Consider the following 20,855-nt stretch of genomic DNA (forward strand, 5'->3'; position numbering starts at 1 on the left):
GCATTTTATCCATAGGATTCAAGTGGCAATGCAATGTAAGATGCATAATAATAATAATAATTTATACCCCGCCCATCTGGCTGGGTTTCCCCAGCCACTCTGGGCAGCTTACAACAGAAAAATAAAATAAAATAATCTATTAAACATTAAAAGCCTCCCTAAACAGGGCAGCCTTCAGATGTCTTCTGAAAATCTGGTAGCTGTTTTTCTCTTTGACATCTGATGGGAGGGTGTTCCACAGGGCGGGCGCCACCACCGAGAAGGCCCTCTGCCTGGTTCCCTGCAACTTGGCTTCTCGCAACGAGGGAACCGCCAGAAGGCTCTCGGCACTGGACCTCAGTGTCCGGGCTGAACGATGGGGGTGGAGACGCTCCTTCAGGTATACTGGACCGAGGCCGTTTAGGGCTTTAAAGGTCAGCACCAACACTGTGAACCGTGCTCGGAAACATACTGGGAGAAATGCAAATAGCAATCAAGAGGGATATTTAATGCGATGGAGATGTTGTCTCTTTCCTTCAGCCACAAATGCGTAGATCAGGCATCCCCAAACTGCGGCCCTCCAGATGTTTTGGCCTACAACTCCCATGAACCCTAGCTAAGAGGACCAGTGGTCAGGGATGATGGGAACTGTAGTCCAAAACATCTGGAGGGCCGAAGTTTGGGGATGCCTGGCGTAGATGTTCCATGGACCACCTGAATGAAGTTTGCAGCCCCGTCTCGGGTACAAGCCACATCCATTGAGCCTTCCACTTCCAGTGCCACAGCTACCCCCACCAAGTGGTGCCCAAATTCCTGGGTCATGAGCTAGGCTAGGGCTGCAAGCTTTAATTAACTGCTACATTAAGCACTGAGAACTGTTCCCTCTAAGTGTGTTTTTAATTGCAGAGTGAACTTTGCCCTGCCATTGATGGGATAGTTGGGATTGTTCAGCAGTTATCCCTTTCAATCTGCATAAATCTAGTTACAGGTAGGTAGCCGTGTTGGTCTGCCGTAGTCGCAACAAAATAAAGTTCCTTCCAGTAGCTCTTTAGAGACCAACTAAGTTTGAGCTTTCATGTGCATGGTATCTGAATAAGTGTGCATGCACATGAAAGCTCATACCAATGACAAACTTAGTTGGTCTCTAAGGTGCTACTGGAAGGAATTTTTTTAATCTGCATAAACTCATTTAATTTCCCTCATTCTAACATACCGGTAGTTGCGGCTGGGGTGGCAAATTAAAGATGTGTGGTTTTGGGCAGGCATCCTTGTTCCCTAAACCACTTGCCAGTTTTGCATTTCAGGGTGAGAGATGAGAACGACTTCCTTCTAGCAATCCAAAACCAGAGGCAACTGAATCTGACAATGATCAGACGAAAACTGGAGCCAACACAATCTCTTAAATCTAGATCTCCTACAATACTTGTTGGTTTTGCCCCGCTTTCATTTTCTGATGCTGCTTTGATGTGTTACTAATAATAGGAAATCATATTCTAGGTTCCTCAACATGACAAAGCACACTTATCAGGAAGTAAACCCTCCTGAACTCACTGTGACCTCATTCCGGGTAGATGTGTTGAAGACCGGGTTGCAGATTATCTCCCGGTCGAAAAGCAACAACTCCCTTCCTCTGGCCTCCTTACAAAGGCGTCTTCAAAAGATTTGGATACAAAATCAAATCACTTAACTAGTAAACGGTTGGCTAAAATCCGCAAGCACTCGAGTTCAGTTTAGTTCCGCCTTTGTGTGGCTTTTGATGTTATAATTTGATGTTTTTTTTAATTGCTTGTATCAGATGCAATAACTCTGTTGTTGTGGAAAGAAAGAAAAATCTGGTCACAAAAAGTGTTGGAAGGGACCCTGAGGATCAAGGGCGTAGCCAGGATCAAAACTAGGGGGGGGCAAGCCATGATCATTCAGGGGCGGGGCCACAAAGTGGGAACGTGGGCGGGGCTACAGGGCCAGCTGGCCTGGCGACATCGTGGTGGCGGCAGCGGCCACCTTGTGCTTCTGGGGCTGGCAACGGCGGCGGCTACCCTGCTTGGCTGGAGAGGACGGGAGGGTCGGGCAGGCAAGAGGGGGTGACAGGGTGGGCGAGGGCAAGGCAAGGCACGGCCGCAGTCACGACGGCTCCGAGGCGTTGCTGCATATCAGCATAATATTTCAACCATGTTGTGGGTTCAAGCCCCACCTTAGGAAAAAATTCCTGCATTGCAGGGGGTTGGACTAGATGACCCTTGTGGTCCCTTCCGACTACAATTCTATGATTCTATTGATATATTGCCATAGCATATGCATCATTCTGCTTTCTTGAATTGTCCTACTCCTAGGCATAGCAGCCAACTCCTAGAGGCCTAGGTGCCTCCCCCCCCAATTACTAGTAAATACCGTATGTGAAAGAGTCATCCCCCCCATGTTGATGGGCTTTCTATGTGGGGCTTATCTGCCCCCCCCATATTTTATTAAGAATGGAAGAGGGAGGGAAGGAAGGAAGAAATAGAGAGAGGGATAACTCATATTTGTGGGTGTCTCTGGGTGACGCTGTGATGCTGGAACTCTGCAGCAAGAGGACGGGAGGGTTGGGCAGGCGAGAGGGGGTGGCAGGGCGGGTGAGGGCGAGGGAAGGCACGGCCGCAGTCACGACAGCTCCGAGGCGTTGCTGCATATCAGCATAATATTTCAACCATGTTGTGGGTTCAAGCCCCACCTTGGGGGAAAAATCCTGCATTGCAGGGGGTTGGACTAGATGACCCTTGTGGTCCCTTCCGACTACAATTCTATGATTCCATTGATATATTACCATAGCATATGCATCATACTGCTTTCTTGAATTGTCCTACTCCTAGGCATAGCAGCCAAATCCTAGAGGCCTAGGTGCCTCACCCCCCCCCCAATTACTGGTAAATACCATATTTGAAAGTGTCACCCCCCCCATTTTGATGGGCTTTCTATGTGGGGCTTATCTGCCCCCCCCCCAGTATTTTATTAAGGATGGAAGAGGGAGGGAAGGAAGGAATAATAGAGAGAGGGATACCTCATATTTGTGGGTGCCTCTGGGTGATGCTGTGAAGCTGGAACTCTGCAGCAAGAGGATGGGAGGGTCGGGCAGGGGAGAGGGGGTGGCAGGGCAGGCGAGGGCGAGGCAAGACAGGGCCGCAGTCTCGATGGCTCCGAGGCGTTGCTGCATATCAGCATAATATTTCAACCATGTTGTGGGTTCAAGCCCCACATTGGGGAAAAATTCCTGCATTGCAGGGGGTTGGACTAGATGACCCTTGTGGTCCCTTCCGACTACAATTCCATGATTCTATTGATATATTACCATAGCATATGCATGATTCTGCTTTCTTGAATTGTCCTAGGCATAGCAGCCAACTCCTAGAGGCCTAGGTGCCTCCCCCCCCCAAAGAAATTACTGGTAAATACTGTATTTTAAAGAGTCCTCCCCCCCCGTTGATGGGCTTTCTATGTGGGGCTTATCTGCCCCCCCCCAGTATTTTATTGAGGATGGAAGAGGGAGGAAAGGAAGGAAGAAATAGAGAGAGGGATAACTCACATTTGTGGGTGCCTCTGGGTGACGCTGTGATGCTAGAACTCTGCAGCAAGAGGAAGATACCGGTACACCTGTACAGGAGCCTTGTAAGCAGCTTTCTCTCTGCTTGATTTACAGCAGGCACGTCCAACAGGTAGATTGTGATCTACCAGTAGATCACTGGATGTCTGTGGTAGATCACTGCTAGATCACTGGCACCCCTAAAAAAAGCTCACCCAAATTTTTCCTTCTCCCTAAAAAAAGCTGAACTATGACCTGAAGCCCTAAACAAAAATGGGCCTCCCTCCCTCCTAAAAGAAGCTCAACAAGTTTGACCTAAACCCCCCAAAACAGGGCTTCCCTTCCTTAAAAAAACTCAACAGCTTTGACCTGAACCCCCCAAAAGGGGGTAAATCACTCCCAGTTTTTAACTCTGTGAGTAGATCAGAGTCTCTTGGGAGGTGGCCACCCCTGATTTACAGTATACAGATGCAGGAGGAACACCAATGCTTTTTATAAACATCACTGTGTCTATCAAAGCTACAGCCCCCCCCTTCTTATTCACTTCCTTTTAGCCTTGCAGGGCCACCTTAGTCAAATTGAATCCTCTGCACCCTCATTAAATCGGCAATAGAACTGTTAATGCGATCCCTGAATGCCCATTAACAACTCCCACTGAATAACAATAGGGTGAATAGGGTGGACCTTGCCTGAAGGGATATTCTGCTCCATTGTCTTAACTGCTTAAGTACTGGTAGCCACTTTGCTTTATTTATTTGATGTGTTTTTGTTACAGCTGTGTTCCCGCCCCCAGCAAGTGGAGAGCTGCTCTTGCTAAAGCAAAGCCCTTTCCACTTCAGTTTTTGGAGGGGCAAAGTATTGGTTATGGTCTGTAAAATACAATAATTTTTTGCTTCTAGGGGGGGGGCAGCTGCCCCCTCCTGCCCCCCCTGTCTACACCCATGCTGAGGATCATCTAGGCCAGGCATCCCCAAACTTCGGCCCTCCAGATGTTTTGGCCTACAACTCCCATGATCCCTAGCTAACAGGACCAGTGGTTGGGGAAGATGGGAATTGTAGTCTAAAACATCTGGAGGGCTGAAGTTTGGGGGTGCCTGATCTAGGCCAAGGTTTCTCCAGCTGTTTTTGGACTACAACTCCCATCATCCCTAGCTAGCAGGACCGGTGGTCAGGGATGATGGGAATTGTAGTCCAACAATAGCTGGAGAGCTAAGTTTGGGAAACCCTGAATTCTAGTTCAACCCCCTGCAATGCAGCTGTCCCATACAGGAATCGAACCTGCAACCTTGGCGTTATCATCACCTTGCTCTAACCAGCTGAGCTATTCCTTAACACATCTCTGTCTTTTGTGTAAAAAGAACGAAGATAAGCTAATGATAAAGGGAATTTTTAAATCGTTGAACTGTGGGATCCTCCCCAGAGTTTCAGCGATAGCCTTATCTTCCTCCTGGAATTTGCCTAATCCTCTTTTAAAGCCATCCAAATCGGTAGTGGATATTGGTTAGGAAGCATGGGCTCTATGCTAGCGCACCATATCAGACGCAACATCCCTCTGAATGCCAACTGCTGCGCATCCCAGGTGGACTGAGTGGACCTTCTCTTATGTCCTGCTTGCAGGCTTCCATCCCATAGTCATCTGTTTGGCTGAAACGGGGGGTGGGGGGTGGACTAGAATGATCCAGCTGCAACCTTTTAATATTTTTCTGTTAAATCTTCACAGCAAACAAAAAACAACAACAGAAACCTAACGCATCACAAACTATCCATTGTCCAGGAGATTCCCCACCGGTATTTAAAATAAAATTTAGATGCTATAGCCAGAGCCTTGTTGCGGTTAATAAGTAGAAATTATATCTGTTGCTGATCTGACCCGTGTCTGTGGCCCCTTATCTAGCCAGGGAAGAAATGCACTCCTATGTTCTGAGAAAACTTGGAGAACAAAAGGCGGGTTGTGCGGGGGGGTAATCTTAAGTGGTTCTCAGCCCCTAGGTGAGGCAGAAGGTATTTTCCAGCGGAGCACTGAACGTTTTGCAGGTGCAAGCGCTTCCCAACGCAGGGATGGGATGAGAAATTTGCAGGCATGGGACTTCCTCGGGGCTCTCGCAGAAGCGCTGCTCGAGGGGGCCCTGTGTCGCAATGGCTAACCTCTGATCTTGCCAAACCCGCTAGGGGAGAGACTGCAATCTGCATGTTAAGGGGGGGGGGTGGAACAGGGACTGCGGCAGGGGACTTGCTCCAGGCCCTCGGAGAAGAATGCGGCCGAGGGGCCGTTGGCACGTCGCCAAGGATGCTCTCTGGCTATGTGAGCAGAAACAGGCCTCTGCACAAAGCTGGAAAGGGGCAGTGGTCTGTAAAAACAAACAAACATCGATGTTTCCATGCTTGCAACGCAGGCGTGGGTGTTTTGTGGCTGGTGGTAGGGCTGTCACATTTGAGGGTTGGCATTCATCTGTCCCGGGAGACAACAGGAGTGTGCCTTTGGGGGTGAGGTCAAGCTGTTGGCAGGCTGTAGTGCCTGTTGCGCCAGCCTGCGGCTGCAGAGACTAACGCAAGAGAGACATGTTTCGTTGCAGCCGGGGCAGAGGAAAGCGTCCGGTTGTGCTGCTGCAGATGCACCAGGGTGTTTCTTCTCCCAGCGGTCATTCCTCCTCTGGTCCTAGAAATGGGCCGTATAAATGGCAAAACGAGAAGGGCCCTAGCTCAGGGGGAGCACATCTCTTCACACGCAGAAGCTCCTGGGTCCAACCCTTGGGCTAGGAATGTCTCCAGCCTCATGCCCTGGAGAGCCGCTGCCGGCCAGTGTACCCAATACTGTGCTAGATGGAATAGCGGTCTGACTTGAGCACAAGGCAGTGTCCTGTCTAAAGGATCACAGAGAGAAAAGCCTTCGATGTTTACCGGTCCTGGTGGCTGCATATCGTTTTGAGTCTCCTAGTACTGCCTGCAGTTGTTGAGGATTGAACCTGGGACCTTTTGATTTATGCCAGATTCGCTCTGTTGGTTAGAGCACAGTGCTGATAACGCCAAGGTTGTGGGTTCAATAGCCATTCAGACCACCTGCATATTCTTGCACATTCCTACATGATCCTCAGGGGTTCCTTCCATCCTTATGGTTTTACAAGTGCAGGGGAACCTGCCTGTCTGTTTCCCACGGACACCTGGTTGGCCACTGTGAGAACAGGATGCTGGACCTTTGATCCAGCAAGGGGCTTTTGACATTCTTCAGACAGTGCATCTCTTCTTTGCACGGTCCCACTGTTTGTTTGTGTCTTGCTCTTATACTTGGCTCTGCCCTGGCAAATACATTGGTCAGTTTGTGCCACCTCTCAGGTGGCTTCCCCCCCCCCCTCACCCTGGTGGACCTGATGCTTAGCTCCCCAACATACATGCCAACCTTTCCCCCCCTCCCCAAAATGGAAGGGCTGCTGCTGCGCTTGGGTCCATCCTGTGGACATCCCATAATGGGCGCCTGGTTGGCCACCATGAAATGATGCTGGACTAGATGTGCCGTCAACCTGATCCTGCATGATTCTTAGAATCATCGAATTGTAGAGTTGGAAGGGACCACCAGAGTCATCTAGACCAACCCTCCTGCAAAGGCAGGAATCTTTTGCCCAATGTGGGGCTGGAACCCACAACCCTGAAATCGGAAGTCTCATCATGCTCTGCTGACTGAGCTATATAGGTAAGACTTCACATACCTAATCCACAAATGCTTTTACCGCAATATATTTGATAGTCCTTATAAAGTGCCACAAGACTCGTTTGGGCTGCGGTCACCGGACTCGCCTGCAGTCATGGCAGCTGCCCATTGGGACTGGAAAGGTGGGGGGGGGGAGGACCACAGCAGGCGGAGCCAGCGTGAATGAGAGGCGGAGCCAGAGCTCAATGAGAGGCGGGCCAACTAATGCTAGTTAATACCCCTATCCCCCTGCTCTTTGGCAAGGGGGCACCACTCTTCCACTCACACAAGGCAGTTCCATATCGAGAGGGAAATAAGGAACCCAAGAATCCCCCGGGCTGAATCACTTCTTCAAAGGCAACACGGAGGAGGTTGATTCCAGCCGGCAGCGCCACCCTCTGGACTGGTTGTAAGTAAGTACCAAAGCAGGCAGGGATAGGCAGGTGGCACAGCTGTCAAGTTTTCCCTTTTCTCATGAGGAAGCCTATTCAGCATAAGGGAATTTATCTTTAAAAAAGGGAGAACTTGTCAGCTATGGTGGGCTGAGGTTTGTTGGGCAACTGGTTGCCCTGATATGTTTACAAGGACCCTACTGGTTGGAGTGGTGAACCTCTGATCTCTGCAAACTGAATGCATTTTGGGAAGCCATGGCACATACTTGGGAAAGTCAAAAGCTGCTTTAAAAAACCCACCCCAATTCTTCATTCCTTTTCTTTTTCCTTCCTTCCTTCCTTCCTTCCTTCCTTCCTTCCTTCCTTCCTTCCTTCCTTCCTTCCTTCCTTCCTTCCTTGCTGTTGCAGAGAGTTTATTTTAAGAGCAGTTGAGTCTGAACTGGAGAGGGTTTTGAAAATCTCCAGGTCTGTTCTCCTCTTAGGAGGCATGCAAAGAATACTGGGTGGGTTGGATTTTGCGATCATCTATCTATCTGTCTGTCTGTCATTTCATTTGCATCCCACCCTTGCTCCTAGTGGAGCCCAGGGTGGTAAATAGAGGAAGGTGGTAGATCATGAAACTCTTAACCTTGGGGTCGTGAATTATTAAACCCCACAGATTCCTGAATTGCAGAGAGTTGGACTAGATGACTCTAGTGGTCCCTTCCAACTCTACAATTCTGTGAACTCCCAGCAGCATGCAAGGCCAATCAGGGATAAGAGGACGATGAGAGCTGTAATCTGCAAGCATTTGGAGGGCCGTGGGGTCCCCCTTTCCCTCTCCCTCCCTCCTAATAATACTGAAATCCAAAGACATCCAAGGGAAGCTGAATGTTGCGAGACACAAGGAAGTGCTTTCCCACCCACTGCATAGTTAAATTATGGAACTCACACCTGTTTTCTTGGTGTTTTTGTAAAAAGATAGCTCAACAACAACTTTGAGGTTTGTAAAAAAAAAAAAAGCCCAACAATTTCGGGGTGTCCTGGCAACCCAAAAAACACTTTGAGGTTTCCACACTTAAGCGGCATGGTAAATAATAAGGGAAAATAAGCGTGCTTCCCAGAGATCCGAATTCCAAAGGGAAGCTGAAACAACCGAGAGATGCAGGGGTCCTGTCCTGCCTCCTTATCCGTGCAAAACGAATTATTATTATTAATTTAATTTGTGTACCACCCGTCACCCGTAGGCATAGGAGCCAACTCCTAGGGGACAAGGTCCTTTCGCCCCACCCCTTAAAATATTTGAGGGAGTGGGTCCCCGAGAAGTTGATAGGCATTACCCTTCAAATGGTGTTTGTGCGTGATTATGTTGAGTGGGGCTTACATGGCCCCCTCTATGGGTGTAGCCAGGATTTATGATGGGTGTGTGTGTGTCAGACTTTATGGTAGGGGGAGCAGAACCTCAGTTACTTAAGTATTTTTATTGATTTCTATTGATTGGGGGGCATCTGCCTCCACTGCCCCCCTTGGCTACGCCCAAGGCCCCCTCCCCAACATTTTATTCAAGTCGGCACTCTGCCCGTGGATCTCAGATCAGTTCAAGGCGACTCTATATCCTCCTCCCCACCCCGGGGCGCAGCCTTCCTGCGCGAAGAGGCGCTGCGTCCTCCTCGAGGGCTGCTGCGCGCAATTGCGGCTCCTTTTGGAAAGCGCCCCTAGGGGGCCCGAGCGCGCCAGGGGCGAGCCGCGCCAGGGTGCGGGCGCAGCGGGAGGTGGCCGGGGCCTCTCCTCCCTCCGCCTCCCACGCCTCCTTGGGGAGCCTCGCCGCGGGAAGCGCGCTAGGACCGGCGCGGGAGGGAGGGAGGGAGGTGTGTCACTCCGCGCGGCTGCTTCTTCTGCTGCGCCCCTCCGCCGCCGCCTCCTCCTGCTCCTCCTCGGCCGTCCCTTCCCCTTTCCACCCGCCGCAACCCGGGCCGATGCGCGGGCGCTTTCAGTTCGGGCTGCTCTGCTCCTTCCGACGGCGGCGAGGCGGCAGGCGTGGCGCGCCTCGGCGATGGTGTGAAGCGCAGCCCCGGAGCGGCGGCAGCGATGGCAACGGCGAGGCGCGTCTTCCACCTCCAGCCATGCGGTGAGCGCCTGCTTTTGCCGGGGCGGGCGGAGGCGGGGGCGGATGCAGGAAGGAGCTCGGGCAGCCGCAGCAGCCGGCGAAGGTGCCCCTCGCCTGGCGGGGTCACGGCCCAGCTGTTGCAGCTCGCTTGCAAGTTGCAGCTCCTCCCCGAAGCGCCTTTTGCAACTGCGCGCTCCGTCCGGTTTCTGGGGACAAACACTCCAGCCCTTCATAAAAAAAGAGGGCTGACTGTTCCCCCACCCCACCCCCCGCTCCCTCAACTTGTTTGGGAATACTTCCTCACCCCTTGAAAAGCCCACAAAACCGTCTCCCTCCAGTTTGGCTTTTGCACGGCTTGCTGTCGCGCTCTGCAAAGTTTTGCAAGCGAGCGAAAGAGGCGAGCTCGCTTTGCGCACGCAGAAGGGGAAGAAAAGGGGAAGCGGCCCTTTTTTGACAGGAGGATGGAGGGGAATTTAAACAAAAGGGAGGGCAGGTCTCGCTGGGCGTAAACAACCCCGAGCAAGAAGGCAGATGGATCCTGTCCTGGCCCGTGTCAAGGTGTTTTTTTTTGCGGACACACACAAAAATTAAAGGGTTTGGAGAGGTCGGGTGGGGGCGCTTCTTCTTGGCCAGCCGCAACTCCCCAAAGATCTGCGGAGTGAGCGCGGAGCTCTCCTTTTTGCTCCTAGCTTAAGGGAACAAGAAGTTTGAAGCCTTTGTCAAATACTGGGTTTTAAAGCTATTGTTAGTGAAAAGGGTGTGCTGTTTTGGCAACATCCAGCGGTATTTTCTGTACTTGACTTTTTTAAAAAAGACAAAACAAAACATAATGGGCTTCAGTTGCTGCAATTGCTCTTGTTGAAATAAGGTAGTTGATGGTCTTTGAGTTATTTGCAAGCAAAATAGAGGCAGTGGATGTTGTGCAATTCAGTTTGTTTTTGGTTTTTAAAGCGGTTATCAGCACTTCCTTGAGTCTTTTGTTTTGTTTTTTTGAGGTTGCTGGGTTCCCCCTCTCCTCCCTTTCCTTAGAAGCAAAGTGACTCCAGTATAATCTTGTAGGGGGGAACTTCTCCAGCGTTAGACCATTGGAGAGAAGGGGGTGATTCTTATACCTACTTCTGCAGGATGCACAATTCCCATTCATTCCCTTTTCTGGCTTTTGGGTTGCTTTGCTCCTCAGCAAAAGGAGCTGTAGGTGGCAGAGCAGTTCAGCTCATTGGGGACTCACAAAACATTGACCGCTGCAAGCATTTCCTGTAAGGTGTCCAGTCCCAGGATGTGTGTGGGTTTAAGGTGCCATTAATTCTGGGAGGCCCTTTCCAAACAGGTGAACCTGTTCTCTTTTTATAGCTATATTCTTTGCCTCTTGTTACTAGAATTACCTGTCCTGAGCTAGACACAATATCGGAACCCAGGTGGACTTCTGGGGTTATCCAGCTGAGTATTGGACAAGTGTTTGTGTTGATGATGGTCAACACTAATTAACTGATAGCCTTTGATGTTTGCAGCTTCTCATGCTTCATGTGAAACTATCAGCTTCTCCAGATTGTTGTATTCTGCAGCTGCTAAAATAGATTGTTGTTGTTCAGTCGTTTAGTCACATCCGACTCTTTGTGACCCCATGGACCAGAGCACGTCAGGCACTCCTGTCTTGCACTGCCTCCCGCAGTTTGGTCAAACTCATGTTCGTAGCTTCGAGAACACTGTCCAACCATCTCGTCCTCTGTTGTCCCCTTCTCCTAGTGCCCTCCATCTTTCCCAACATCAGGGTCTTTTCCAGGGAGTCTTCTCTTCTCATGAGGTGGCCAAAGTATTGGAGCCTCAGCTTCACGATCTGTCCTTCCCGTGAGCACTCAGGGCTGATTTCCTTCCTTCAGAATGGATAGGTTTGATCTTCTTGCAGTCCATGGGACTCTCAAGAGTCTCCTCCAGCACCATAATTCAAATTCAAATTCAAACCAGATTAGGGTAGCCTATGAGTCTCAAAGCCTTGCTGAGTTAGGGATTTCCCCTGCATGTGAAGACAGGCTCCGTTGGTGTGAGTAGTGGGTCCAGTGGTCAAGAAGGCGGTTTTTGCACTAGCTGTAGAGGGAAGTGAGGGGCAGGTGGGGCTCCTACACCTGGGAAGGAAAGCCCATCTAGGAGAAGGAAAGCTGTGGTCCTAAACCTCCGCTGTCTTGCAGGATAGCTTTGGGAGAAGAACAGACTAAGGCAAAGCTTTTCAAACTTTTCATGTTGGTGACACACTTTTTAGACATGCATCATTTTGTGACACAGTGGGGAGCGTCTGTGCGACACACCTACGCACTGCCACTGACGCACTAATGTGTTGTGAGACAGTTTGGAATGCTCTGGGCTAAGAAATACAGAGGTATCTGAAGAAGTGCGCATGCACACAAAAGCTCATACCAATGACAAACTTAGTTGGTCTCTAAGGTGCTGCTGGAAGGAATTTTTTTTATTTTGTTTCGACTACGTCAGACCTGTAACTAGAGGTACCTTGGTTCTTGAACGGCTCAGTTGTCGAACAAATCGGCTCCCGAATGCGACAAACCCAGAAGTAAGTGTTCCGGTTTGCGAATGTTTTTCGGAAGCCAAACGTCTGATGTGGCTTCCAGTTGCGAGCTCCCGCAGCCCATTGGAAGCCGTTCCTTGGTTTTCGAACGGTTTTGGGAGTCGAACAGACTCCCAGAACATATTAAGTTCGAGAACCAAGGTACCGCTGTAAATCCTACACAAATCCAGAGTGGGGTCCCTAAGACAGTTGGATGGCGCCTCCTGGCAACTCCTGCAGCTAAGCTGGTGCATCTTGCTCTGCTTTCCCTTGGACCCCAGCAGCGAGGCCAAGTGGGGAGTCTTGTCAGCTGGGCAGCCCAGGACTTCCATACACACTGTCCAGGCTTGTGCCCCGGTGTGTGTGTGTGTGTGTGTGTGTGTCACTTTGAAAGCTGCAAACACATTGGTTTGACTTCACCCCCAGAGGCACATTCCATTGTCACTCGAGACAGAAGTTTGCCAACAAAATTCTTCAACATGTCCTTGTTGCAATAGCATCCATACCATATATCTAAAGCCATATTGTACCATTGCAATAGTCATTTCTTCCCCCCAAAGAATCCTGGGAACTGTGCTGATAGTTGTTAGGCGGGCCCTCTTTCCCAGAGTTTCCCGGGAAGGAAGGACCGATTGTTAAATGACTCTGAGAATTGCAGCTCAAGCATCTGAGGCCCTTCTTTGTGTGTCTCCTCTGTGTGAGGCCCGGAGGGCAGCAAAATGAGAACGGGCCTTTTTTGCGTTGGCGCCCCACTTGTGGGAAGCTCTCTCCAAGGAGGCTCGCCTGGCACCTGCATTCCATATCTTTAGGAGTCAAGCGAAACCATTCTTCTTCTGCTAGCCTTTACCTAACCATCTATGCCCCTTCATGGATCAATGCCTTGTCGTGGCGAAGGGGCTTGAATAACTCGGAGAAGCTATGAGCTATGCCATGCAGGGCCACCCAAGATGGACAGGTCATAGTGGAGAGTTTTGACTAAACGTGATCCACCTGGAGAAGGAACTGGCAAGCCACTCCAGTATCCCTGCCAAGAAAACTCCATGGACAAAGACAACAGGCATATAAAAGTTATGACGCTGGAAGATGAGCCCCTCAGGTCGGAAGGCGTCCAACATGCTACTGAGGAAGAGCGGAGGACAAGTACAAGTAGATTCAGAGCTGATGAAGCGGCTGGGCCAAAGCCGAAAGGACGCTCAGTTGCGGATATGCCTGGAAGCGAAAGGAAAGTCCGATGCTGTAAAGAAAAATATTGCATAGGAACCTGGAATGTAAGAACCATGAGTGGAGGTAAGCTGGATGTGGTCAAAAATGAGATGACAAGAATAAATATCGACATCCTGGGCATCAGTGAACTAAAATGGAAGGGAATGGGCGAATTCAGTTCGGGTGACTATCATATCTACTACTGTGGGCAAGAATCCTGTAGAAGAAATGGAGTGGCCCTCATAGTCAACAAAAGAGTGGCAAAAGCTGTAATGGGATGCAATCTCAAAAATGACAGAATGATCTCGATACGAATCCAAGGCAGACCTTTTAACATCACAGTAATCCAAGTTTATGCACCAACTACCGGTGCTGAAGAAAGTGAAATTGACCAATTCTATGAAGACCTACAACACCTTCTAGAAATGACACCAAAGAAGGATGTTCTTCTCATTACAGGGGATTGGAATGCTAAAGTAGGGAATCAAGAGATAAAAGGAATAACTGGCAAGTTTGGCCTTGGAGTTCAAAATGAAGCAGGGCAAAGGCTAATAGAGTTCTGTCAAGAGAACAAGCTGGTCATCACAAACACTCTTTTCAAACAACACAAGAGACGACTCTACACATGGATATCACCAAATGGGCAGCATCGAAATCAGATTGATTATATTCTCTGCAGCCAAAGATGGAGAAGCTCTATACAGTCAGCAAAAACAAGACCTGGAGCTGACTGTAACTCAGATCATCTGCTTCTTATAGCAAAATTCCAGCTTAAACTGAAGAAAGTAGGAAAAACCACTGGGCCAGTAAGATACAATCTGAATCAAATCCCTTATGAATACACAGTGGAAGTGAGGAACAGGTTTAAGGATTTAGATTTGGTGGACAGAGTGCCTGAAGAACTATGGATGGAGGCTCGTAACATTATACAGGAGGCAGCAACAAAAACCATCCCAAGGAAAAGGAAATGCAAGAAAGCAAAATGGCTGTCCAACGAGGCCTTACAAATAGCGGAGGAGAGGAGGCAAGCAAAATGCAAGGGAGATAGGGAAAGATACAGGAAACTGAATGCAGATTTCCAAAAAGCAGCAAGGAGAGACAAGAGGGTCTTCTTAAATGAGCAATGCAAAGAAATAGAGGAAAACAATAGAATGGGGAAAACCAGAGATCTGTTCAAGAAAATTGGAGATATGAAAGGAACATTTCGTACAAAGATTACCATAATAAAGGACAAAAGTGGTAAGGACCTAACAGAAGCAGAAGACATCAAGAAGAGGTGGCAAGAATACACAGAGGAATTATACCAGAAAGATATGGAGGTCTCGTACACCCCAGGTAGTGTGGTTGCTGACCTTGAGCCAGACATCTTGGAGAGTGAAGTCAAATGGGCCTTAGAAAGCACTGCTAATAACAAGGCCAGTGGAAGTGATGATATTCCAGCTGAACTATTTAAAATTTTAAAAGATGATGCTGTTAAGGTGCTACACCCAATATGCCAGCAAGTTTGGAAAACTCAGCAATGGCCAGAGGATTGGAGAAGATCAGTCTACATCCCAATTCCAAAGAAGGGCAGTGCCAAAGAATGCTCCAACTACCGCACAATTGCGCTCATTTCACACACTAGCAAGGTTATGCTCAAAATTCTACAAGGCAGGCTTAGGCAGTATGTGGACCGAGAACTCCCAGAAGTGCAAGCTGGATTTCGAAAGGGCAGAGGAACCAAATAGCAAACATGCGCTGGATTATGGAGAAAGCTAGAGAGTTCCAGAAAAATGTCTACTTCGGCTTCATTGACTATGCAAAAGCCTTTGACTGTGTCGACCACAGCAAACTATGGCAAGTTCTTAAAGAAATGGGAGTGCCTGATCACCTCATCTGTCTCCTGAGAAATCTCTATGTGGGACAAGAAGCTACAGTTAGAACTGGATATGGAACAACTGATTGGTTCAAAATTGGGAAAGGAGTACGACAAGGTTGTATATTGTCTCCCTGCTTATTTAACTTATATGCAGAATTCATCATGCGAAAGGCTGGACTAGATGAATCCCAAGCCGGAATTAAGATTGCCGGAAGAAATATCAACAACCTCAGATATGCAGATGACACAACCTTGATGGCAGAAAGCGAGGAGGAATTAAAGAACCTTTTAATGAGGGTGAAAGAGGAGAGCGCAAAATATGGTCTGAAGCTCAACATCAAAAAAACCAAGATCATGGCCACCGGTCCCATCACCTCCTGGCAAATAGAAGGGGAAGAAATGGAGGCAGTGAGAGATTTTACTTTCTTGGGCTCCTTGATCACTGCAGATGGTGACAGCAGTCACGAAATTAAAAGACGCCTGCTTCTTGGGAGAAAAGCAATGACAAACCTAGACAGCATCTTAAAAAGCAGAGACATCACCTTGCCGACAAAGGTCCGTATAGTTAAAGCTATGGTTTTCCCAGTAGTGATGTATGGAAGTGAGAGCTGGACCATAAAGAAGGCTGATCGCCGAAGAATTGATGCTTTTGAATTATGGTGCTGGAGGAGACTCTTGAGAGTCCCATGGACTGCTAGAAGATCAAACCTATCCATTCTTAAGGAAATCAGCCCTGAGTGCTCCCTGGAAGGACAGATCGTGAAGCTGAGGCTCCAATACTTTGGCCACCTCATGAGAAGAGAAGAATCCTTGGAAAAGACCCTGATGTTGGGAAAGATTGAGGGCACTAGGAGAAGGGGACGACAGAGGACAAGATGGTTGGACAGTGTTCTCGAAGCTACGAACATGAGTTTGACCAAACTGCGGGAGGCAGTGGAAGACAGGAGTGCCTGGCGTGCTATGGTCCATGGGGTCACGAAGAGTCGGACACGACTAAACGACTAAACAACAACAACAACCATCTATGGCCTTTTAAACTGGATGTTTATTGTTATTATGGTATGTATTTTTGTGTTTTTATATTGTAAGCCGGCCTGGGATCTTCAGATGAAGAACAATACTGTATAGAAATTCAAAAAATATTGTTATATATTGTAAGTATTGTGATTTAATTGTATGTTGTGGATGGGGCCTGATAGTGCATCAGTGGTGGGTTTATTTTGTGAAAAAAGCGACTTAAAGTGCAATGAATAATAATAGTAAATGAGGGGAGAGTTGGAGTGGCTTCGGTGAGGTCAGAGTGACTCAGGCAAGGCTGTTTTGCTGCTCAAGCAAATCTCGATCTGAGAAAGATTGGGGTCCTTTGTGGTGCAGTTCTGACTGAGCATGAGCCAAGAGTTGCACCCTCTTTGCAGTGATCTGGTGATCCTGAGATCTGGCTCCTGACATGCAGGATGTTTCAGCAGGGCGCTCTAAAACTGTGGCTCCCCAGAACAGCTGTTTACGCATATTCCAGTTTAGGATTTCAATCCGAGACATTGAGTCTCAGGATTGTGGGTTCGAGCCCCATGTCGGGCAAAAGATTCCTACATTGCAGGGGGCTGGACTATTACGATGCACCTTATGATTTTAGCAAATGCATCCCACTGGTGTTGAGGGCTGAGGCTGCAGCGATGATGAGCAGGTGAGTCACGGCGGAGGTTGAAAAGTGTTGCAATTAGGGAGATCCACCATCACTAGCTGGGATGGCGGCGGCATTTGTGGTCGGCTGAGAAAGCTGAGAAAGACCTAGAATGCTCTCTTGGATTTCTCCCTTGGTTTCTGATAAAAAAAAGGTTTGGATGTGAAGCGGGGTTTTAAATGAGAGCTCGGATTTGTGTTTGCACTGTGGTTTCTTACTTTCCGTAATTAACCGTGAACGAGCAGCCTGCTGGCGGTGTACGCTGCTCAGACCCCCTGGCTTTGCTCTTCTCCTAGATGGAGCAAGAGTAACAAAGGCTGAAACCACAGTGGGACCAGCAGCAAACCACGGTTTATGTGACTCCCTGGGGGGTTGTGGCTTGTTGGGGATCAGCAAACCACTACCAGGTATTTAACCATAACTGGAAGCCAAGGTTAGCTGTGGATTCTGGGTTTGTTCTTCCTGCTTGCATTAGAGGAGAAGGAATGCAAGAGTGCTTGGGCAGTGTCAATTCTCTGCTTTTTCACAGTAAACCATGACAAGCCAGAAACAATCGCTTTCCGTAATGCATGAGTGCAGCCTTTATTTTGCAGCATTGGTGAGAGGTGGCTACCCTAGAAAAACTAATGCTGGCAAACCTGGTGCAGTACTTCCAAGCTTTGCGCAGTTTGTTCGGCTGTCTGTACCTGCACTCAAGATGAGTTTTAATTTTGGGGCGCTTATCCCCGTCCTCCGCCAATCCTGTAGTCTCTGCGGGAGTGTTGTGGTCTCCTGGAGGCCAAACAAATTGCCTAGATCCGTGGTACAAAATGAATAAATCTCATACCTGTCCACGCTTCAGGGAATGTATTTTCTGACATGCACAGGACGTACTGTTCTGTGCTGATGGAGAGCTGTAAATATCCCGTTTTACATGAGCCGTCATCACTTCTTAAAGTGAAGCCTCTCGCTTGTAGGCGTTACTCCAAAATCACAGTGCGTGGGATACATTAAGCAGCTCATATGGATGGAGTTTGGTTGGCGGTGGGACTGCAAGGCCTTGACCGTTCTCTTCTCCTTCCTCCCCCCCTTGTAGCACTTGTAATTATGTACAGGAATGATAATTTGGGGAATGGCAATAGCTCAGTCAAAGAATCGTAGAGTTGGAAGGGACCCAGAGGGTCATCTAGGCCAACCCCCTGCAATGCAAGAATCTCAACATGCAGGTGGTTCCCCATCCAATTTGAAAGCACACCGAACCCTGCTTAGCTTCGCAAATGTGCTAGCAGACTATCCTGAGTTTAGATATTCCAATGGTCAGATGCAGGCCTCATCTGCATTGCACATTTAAAACAGTATCATATCACTTTAAGTCAGGGGTCCCCAGACTTACCGCGCAGTGGGCTGGTGCCCGCCGCGCCGACCGCGCGGCGGGCCGGAGGGCAGGGGAGTGCACGTGCAGCGGGCCGGAGGGTGGGGGAGTGCGCGCCCGTGCGCATGCGCACACGCGCCCGTGCGGGGAAAAAATCGCCGAAAATCGCTTGTGCGCATGCGTATTGGCCTCCCCCGACCCGGAAGTGCATCGGAAATGACCTCTTCTGGGTCGGGAGAGGCCCATACGCATGCGCACAAAGGATTTTCGGCGATTTTTTGCCGATTTTTTAGATCGTCGCCGCGCCGCGCGCCGCAAGAGCGGGCGGCGGCAGCGGGCGGCGGGGGTCGTCGCGGGCCGGATTGGGAGGCCGATTGGGCCGCATCTGGCCCGGGGGCCGTAGTTTGGGGACCCCTGCTTTAAGTAGTACTGGCTTCCCCCAGAGAATCCTGGGAAGTGTAGTTAGTTAAGGGTTCGGAGTTCACACAGCTACACTTCACAGAGTTCCCTCGGAAGAGGGATTGATTGTCAAAGCACAGTGGGGATTGTAGCTCTGGGAGGGGAATAGGGATCTCCTAACATCGCTCAGCACCCTGAAAAAACTACAGTTCCCATGATTTTTTTAAGGGGGGGAGCCATGACTGTTTAAAGTGGGGCAAGAGTGCTTTCAATGTATATTGCAGATGGGAATCTCCTCTGGTTTTTTGGTGCTTTTGTTTGTGGCAATCATATTTGTGGATTGGTAGTTGTCAATAATTAAAAAATGCATCACCTTGGACTTCTAGGGCGGCCAGATTACCGGGCGTAATCGGATAAGTGGGCCTTTAAGATGCCATTAGAGTCTATCTCCTTTTCCGAAGCAACCTTTGGCTTTGCAAGGCGTAGAAATGACAGAAATAAACCCCTAGAGTCCAGGCAAACTGCTTGATGTACGATCTTATGCAAAGTTCCCAACCGACACTTCGTTTGAGGACAGTTTGCATAATTAACTGTTGGGTAACATGCTTGTCCCAATCACATGCCAGTAAACACATTATCTGATGTGTGTTTTGATTTTGTGACTCTCCCCAGCCCAAAAAACCAGCACAAGATCTTTGCATATTGCAGAAGTCTCATTCTTGTCACTTGCAAAAATGATGTGTGAGGCTGTTCCTTACATCCATATGCCTGGAGGCGAAGGGATCTGCCACTTCAGATGTTTCTGTGCCATAGGGACAGATCTATACTTGCCTGGTTTCTTTTCCCGGTTTCCTTTCCTTTCAAAATTGCAAAACAAAAGTTGCAAATGCTTGAAATCTCCCCGTTGGGCCGTTCAGTAACTCCAATAACTTCAAGTAGAGTTAGCGCTGGCTATAATATATGGCAAATGGCAGTTTTCAAAACAAGTGTCTCTGTCATCCAAGGAACACCTCCTTCTTTTTTTAAGAGGGCAATTTCCTTGTAAGGGATTTGGTTGCAGAGGGGGAAACAACAAACAACCTGAGTTGTTGTTTGTCTTGCTATTGTCTTAAATAACACATCATTCCAGAGAAGTTTTCCGCCCTTTAATTAGATGGATCACAAAGGCGTGCCCCAAACATAGTTTGACTGCTTATTACACAAGCGGGGGTGGGTGGGTGGGGGTGAACGTCTGGTTAGCTAACTTGACCTTTTTCAGAGGTTCAGTTTTCCATCTGTGAAATGGGAACAATCGGCTCCCAAATACAAGTTGCAAGAGAGCAGTGGGCCTTCTGTTAGCTGGAGATTCTTGCATAGAGTGCAAGAATAGCTGTGAATCCTACATGGGGCGGACAGGTCTTGACTGCATAACTCTTTGAGTCTCTTCCATCTCTACAATTCTGTGATTCTGCAAAGTGCCTTAGTTTCAGATCCTGATCACTTTCGTTTCTGCAGAAGAAACTGGTGTCGCTCTATCTCAGCCTTTTGCCCTTTTCTGACTTGGTGGCAAAGTTAGAAACTCAGATATATAAGCTAATCGCCAAATGAAACCTTAAATGTAGGTCGCCACAATGGAATGTTTAGGCGCCATTTCCCCCGCAGTTGAATTTATTATTATTATTGCTCATTTCATTTCTATACTGCTTTCTATTTTAAAGGGGAAAAATATCAAAGCGGTTTGCAAGACATTAAAACATCAAATAAAACAATTCAGAAGGAAACAAATCCACAAGGAAAAGATTTCAGATCCTTCTCTAAGGGACATTTTGCTTTCTTCATATTTTATCTACCTACTTAATTTATATAGCTGCCCCATATACCCCATATACTTTCACCCTTTTAATGAGGGTGAAAGAGGAGAGTGCAAAATATGGTCTGAAGCTCAACATCAAAAAAACTAAGATCGTGGTCACTGATCCCATCACCTCCTGGCAAATAGAAGGGGAAGAAATGGAGGCAGTGAGAGATTTTACTTTCTTGGGCTCCTTGGTCACTGCAGATGGTGACAGCAGTCACGAAATTAAAAGACGCCTGCTTCTTGGGAGAAAAGCAATGACAAACCTAGACAGCATCTTAAA

The 20,855-nt window shown here is 48.6% G+C and overlaps 1 protein-coding gene across 7 annotated transcripts in view; it reads left to right on the forward strand.

The window, feature by feature from the left end:
• The window catches only part of SLC4A11 (solute carrier family 4 member 11), a 218,647-nt gene that overhangs the window by 64,227 nt on the left and 133,565 nt on the right, over positions 1 to 20,855 (forward strand). Inside the window, exon 1 of one of the 7 annotated variants that reach the window (XM_035101166.2) lies at positions 9,445 to 9,713. The exons of 5 other annotated variants lie outside the window; for them this stretch is intronic. In XM_035101166.2, coding sequence (XP_034957057.2) covers positions 9,674 to 9,713 — 40 coding nt within the window. In that variant the 5' untranslated portion in view covers positions 9,445 to 9,673. Of the gene's footprint in view, positions 1 to 9,444; positions 9,714 to 9,744; positions 10,251 to 20,855 lie in introns of those variants that run through there. One more of the 7 variants, XM_060278340.1, reaches the window with a different exon arrangement.

Source organism: Zootoca vivipara, chromosome 9 (assembly GCF_963506605.1).
Source record: "Zootoca vivipara chromosome 9, rZooViv1.1, whole genome shotgun sequence".
Classification (NCBI taxonomy): domain Eukaryota; kingdom Metazoa; phylum Chordata; class Lepidosauria; order Squamata; family Lacertidae; genus Zootoca; species Zootoca vivipara.